At 33.1% G+C, this 5,460-nt stretch overlaps 1 protein-coding gene and 1 long non-coding RNA gene across 2 annotated transcripts; one reads left to right on the forward strand and one right to left on the reverse strand.

Annotated features, from left to right (window-relative positions):
- Positions 1–248: 248 nt before the first annotated feature.
- Positions 249–2,813, forward strand: LOC145794607 (uncharacterized). The gene is made up of 3 exons (XR_014334526.1): positions 249–407; positions 1,130–1,258; positions 2,186–2,813. It is a non-coding gene; the product is annotated as an uncharacterized LOC145794607 (long non-coding RNA).
- A 611-nt stretch (positions 2,814–3,424) lies between these two features.
- LOC145794608 (uncharacterized) lies at positions 3,425–4,946 on the reverse strand. Its single transcript, XM_082877025.1, has one exon. It carries the CDS (start codon positions 4,869–4,871, stop codon positions 3,573–3,575), a length of 1,299 nt encoding a protein of 432 aa, XP_082733151.1. The 5' UTR covers positions 4,872–4,946; the 3' UTR covers positions 3,425–3,572.
- Positions 4,947–5,460: the final 514 nt, after the last annotated feature.

Here is a 5,460-nt window from a genome sequence, read left to right on the forward strand (position 1 = left end):
AAGTCTTTTTTAAAAATAAAATAAAAAAATGATGTAAAAGTCTATTTCAAAAGATGGTGCCCACGTACCCATTGTTTCTGAAACTCTCTCTACCTATCTCATCTTCTCTCTCAACATTGATTGTCATAAACTATCTCATTATTTTTCATGAAAAAATTAATTTATAAATAAAATTCATATTAATTCATTAGGGTATAGGATTTACCCAAGTCCCAAGCAACCATCAAGTATTAAGCATAAAGCACTAGCCACTAGCCACTAGCCACTAAGAGCATCTCCAGCAGCTTGGCTATTCTTTCCTTTTAGCCATAGAAGCGAGCTTGGAAGGGTAAAACATTGCTCCAGCAGACTCGCTCAAGGATCGCTACAATGGTGGTGAGCTACAGTACCTCGCCAGGACAAGCGAGGTACTGTTCATGCACCTTTTAATTTTTTATTTATTTTTGGCTCCTGAACTTTGTTTTTGGCGGTAAAATTAATGTCATTCTGTTAATGCCATTCTGTTATTAGTATAATTTTGATAGATAACAGAAAATATTGATCAATCTTCAATGGGTTCAGAAAATATTGATGAAACAGAGAAGAAAATTTATACAGACTATTTTCTTTCTTTGTTTCTGGCTAATAGTAAAAAGTATTCATGAAAAATCAAAGATTACATCTTGCATATATTTGAAATTGTTGAATTTGGTTTAGTATTTGATGTTTCTTCGGATTTGGATAACATAGAACACAATTTAATGCTGTTGCACAATGGCCTGTCAACTGTTTGATAAAATGCTTATAAGAAACTTAGGCTACTAAAATGAAGTGAGTGATACTATATAACTGTTGATTAGTGGGTTCAAAGATTGATTTGAAATAGCTAACCTTTCTATGTCGCGACATGTAACTGGACCAAAGCATTACTGGTCAATCGATTTTGTTGCTTCTGGTGTTCTAAACGTTAATGTCATGGAGACAATTTCGAATATATGATGGCTTTGTGGTTGCTAGTATTTTATATCTGTTGTAGGCGTTGAATCAATTTGTTGCTAGAACATTAGAAGAAAAGGAAAAAAAGAGAAAAAATAGTGTTATAGTTCATATTTTGTGTTTGGTCACATTGGTGCAATATATTCCTGAACAGGTGAATATATGGGTTCAGAGATTGAAATTGTTGAGGAGAGATTGAAGTCTTTCCTTGGTCAACTCCAAACGGAATGTGGCATCCTTGATAGAAGTTTCCTTGGATCATTTGGGTTCTGTGACATATAAGGTTAATGATCATTTGAGAATTTTTTGGGCTTTTGCACCTACTTTTTCTTTGTAGATTATGCTGAAACTCAGCTCAAGAAATTGTGGTTGCAGAGATAAGTTTGGATTTATATGTTTACATCATTATTATTCAACATCACTGAAATAATTTAGAGGTGATGAACGCCAGTTAATAATTTACTTAAACTACAAGTAGATGGTTATTCACATGAATATGAGTAGATGGTTAATTACGTGAATTTGAGCTCTGTTATTCTTTTATTGTTATTTTTATTTATTAAAATTTTAAGTGTGATAATGGGTTGTGTAATGTGACAATAAAATATATAATGTTCCATACATTTTTATATTAAAGTGGTTTTAAATTTTTTTATTCCGTTCGGTTAAAATAATTAGCACAAGGAAGACCACATGTGGCAATCGAGCTGCAGGTTCATCACAAGAGTGTACAGCAATAGCATGCAATTAATTCTCTTGTAATAAACTCATTAGTCAGTTAGATATTAGTTAGACATGTGTTTGTATATAATAGTTGTTAATCAAAATAATAAATCAATTCTGTTTTTCAATCATTGATCAACTTTGTTAGATTCTCTCTTTACTCTTCTCTTTCTCGTTTATACATATTATTTTAATTATAACTCAAGAATTTTTTGATTATACATTATTTGGTGGTTTTATATCATAAATATATCTCATGTTTTGCCTCTATGATGTCAGATAGGATAATTGAAATTTCCCAACTTCACAAGAACCATCATAGACTTAGATACAATACGTAATATGCTTATTGCTTTAAATATGTAATATGCTTATTGCCCTTGGCACAAATAAAGGATTTTTTTAAATGCGTTGTCTATGCATTTTCGTCTGTAATTAATTTTTATTTAGCATGTTTCAACATTGTTACAAATGTTTGACTCTTCAGGTTGTCATCAGAAAATGCTACCACCTATTTTGCAATCCGTGCATTCAAAGGATTATAGAATCACACCATCGCAAGTGCCCAGTTTGTGCTGCCAGTTTCGGTGCAAATGATGTCAAACCTGTTTACATCTGACTGGAAACTTGAGAAACTGCCTATTGATGAGACTTACTCCCCCAGAGGTGCCCATGATGCAGGACTCGGGGTGTCAATGCCCACAGGTTCACATGTATTATTAAATTAGAGGTTGAGATGAAGAAACATTGACATGAAACAGTGGAAGTTTCTGTTGCTTTCCCATTCAACCTTGTGCAAATTGGGCTGGGTTTGTGGGTCCTAGTTTTAGGTTATTGATTTCACATAGTTTGTCAAGTTTAGTGTAATTATGTAGTCTGAAATTTTCATTGACTATTGAGCAACTGGATTATTTCCATTTATTATTTGCAGTTTTTTTTTCTAAATTAGTCCAGTGCTAGTCCATGGAAGTAGGGCCATCATGTCAGTGAGGGTTTGAATTGTCTCAAATTTGGAAAGGTTATAGTTGTTCTTTCTACAGTATGATTGAATATTAACAGTTTGTCATTATCTTTTAATTTGTTGCCTGCACTATTGATAGTGTTTTTTGATTTCCAACTATCCTTATTATTAATTTCTGGTTTGTTTAGTATCATTTCGGTATATTTGCTTCCTTTTTGTCCTCCCCCTCCCCACTTGTCTATTTCTGATTTTCTGTATCTGTTTCTTCAATTCACTTTGCTGCCTTTAACTGCCAGGTCACAAAAGCCATTAACTAAATCAGATGAGAGAAGTTTGAGGAATCCTCTTGGGGTAGACAGAGATGCTACCAAAAGGCAAAAACTAGAGAATGGTTAATTGTGTAAGGTAAATTTGATGTATTTACCCATATTTTGGTGGACTTGAGTCTTGATGTATGCATTATGAATGTAGAATCTGTATGAAAACCAATATCTTTTTGTCAATGTATTCATGTGTTAATAATTAAATACATCACACACATGTTATACCAATTACCTTGGTATTAATCTGGTTTGGAAATTGTGTGTGCATCATTTACTTTCTAGAAGCCAGACTGAACTTGAAAGCTGAAGCCTGAAACTATTTTGACAAGTTTTAAGTGAATTTTAAGGTTTACTTCTAATGACTTTCCATTTAGAGTAGAATAACATATGGAAATGGGAAGAAGATAAGAGTGGAAATATAATTAAAGTGAAAACCATATAATTAAAGTGAAAACCATAGAATTAAAATGATAACCATATAATTAAAAGACATATAGAATTATAAAATTACACATAAATTAAAAGCATATACTGATTACATTCAAAACTAATAGCATACTACATAAAATGAAACTTCAAATTCAAAACTTTTACAACTCGCTGTGTAATTGCCACAAGTGTTCGACAAGGTCCGATTGGAGATGAGAATGTGTTTGCCTATCTCTAATGTTATGATGGCATTGAATGAATTCCATAAGTTCAGTAGTTCTCTCCTGTAACATTGTTACATGGGGACTGTCATCGATTTGATCATAATTGAAATCTTTTACTCCATTGTCATCCCGCTCATCTTCAATGATCATATTATGTAGAATTATGCACGCCTTCATAATATATTTAAGTATTTTAGTATTCCAAAAACGTGCTGGTCGACGCACAATTGCAAATCGTGCTTGAAGCACTCCAAATGCACGTTCTACATCTTTTCTTGTCGCCTCTTGAGCTGCAGCAAAAAGTTTTTTCTTATTTCCTTGAGGAGAAGGAATTGTTTTCACAAATGTTGACCATTGTGGATATATACCATCGGCGAGATAGTATCCCATTGTATATTCATTACCATTGATGGTGTAATTGACTGCAGGAGCACGCCCTTGAGCAAGTTCGGTAAATACAAAAGACCTTTCTAGCACGTTGATATCATTATGAGACCCAGGTAATCCAAAAAATGCATGCCAAATCCAAAGATCATATGATGCAACAGCTTCCAAAATAATTGTTGGTTCATGAATGTGACCAGTATACATACCTTTCAACGCAGTCGGACAATTTTTCCATTTCCAATGCATACAATCAATGCTCCCCAGCATTCCAGGAAATCCACGACTTTCACCAACCGCTAGTAGTTTAGCGATGTCATTGCTGTTTGGTGACCTCAAATACTCATTAGAAAAAATATCAACAACTGCTTTAACAAAATATTTTAAGCTTTCTATTGCAGTGCTTTCTCCAATTCTCACATATTCATCCATAAAATCAGCGGCTACTCCATAAGCAAGCATCCTAAGTGCAACAGTTATCTTCTGAAGAGAAGACAAACCAAGCTTTCCAGCACAATTTCTTTTTTGAAGAAAGTATGGATCGTGCGCTTCTACTGCAGCTTGAATTCGAAGAAAAAGTGAACGCTTCATCCGAAACCTCCTTCGAAATAGCTCAGGAGGATATACAGGCGATTCAGCAAAATAGTCGAGAAAAAGCCTTTCATGACCTTGAATATGATCACGATGAATGACTTTACGACCTCGAACAGAACCACGACGTGAGCTTGATCCTATTTCACTATCTAGTAGTTCTTTATCCATAGTAATAGCTTTGAGCATCTCCAAATCATCATCAGATTCGGAGAAGTCAGAGTCATTTACAAGCATATCATAAAGAGAATTGGAAGCCATAGAGAGAGATATGGAAGTTTGGATGAAGTAGAAAATTGAGTTGAGGATAAGATCAAATGATAGGGAATGTCTTATTTATAATAGAAAAGTATAAAAATATGACCGTTGCAAAATATGACCGTTGGAAAAATATGACCGTTGTAAAAATATGACCGTTACAAAAATATGACCGTTGAAAAAATATGACCATTTGAAAAATACGATAGTAGAAAAATGTAACTTTCACAAAAATATAATTATATTTAGAAGAATGAAAAAAATAATAATTTGAAAGAAGTTAGTTTTTTTTTTTTTAGATTGGAAAGAAGGTAGTTAAAGTATAAGAATATTTTAATAGAAGATAGCTAAAGTAGATAGCCTTGTTGGAGTGTATATTAAAAAAATGACTAGCTAAAATAGTAAAGTAAAATTTTGAATAGCTATTTTAACTAGCCTTGCTGGAGATGCTCTAAGAACCAAGCACTAATCACGGAGCACAACTGCACTGCAATTTGATTTTCATATTCACAGAGATGAGAAATTAAATTTAATAAAAATATTTTTGGAACTTAGATAAGGTTAAATATTAGAACGGTGAATATTACAATGG

The sequence above is a fragment of the Camellia sinensis genome, chromosome 7, assembly GCF_055761805.1.
Source record: "Camellia sinensis isolate YWXY chromosome 7, ASM5576180v1, whole genome shotgun sequence".
Lineage (NCBI taxonomy): Eukaryota > Viridiplantae > Streptophyta > Magnoliopsida > Ericales > Theaceae > Camellia > Camellia sinensis.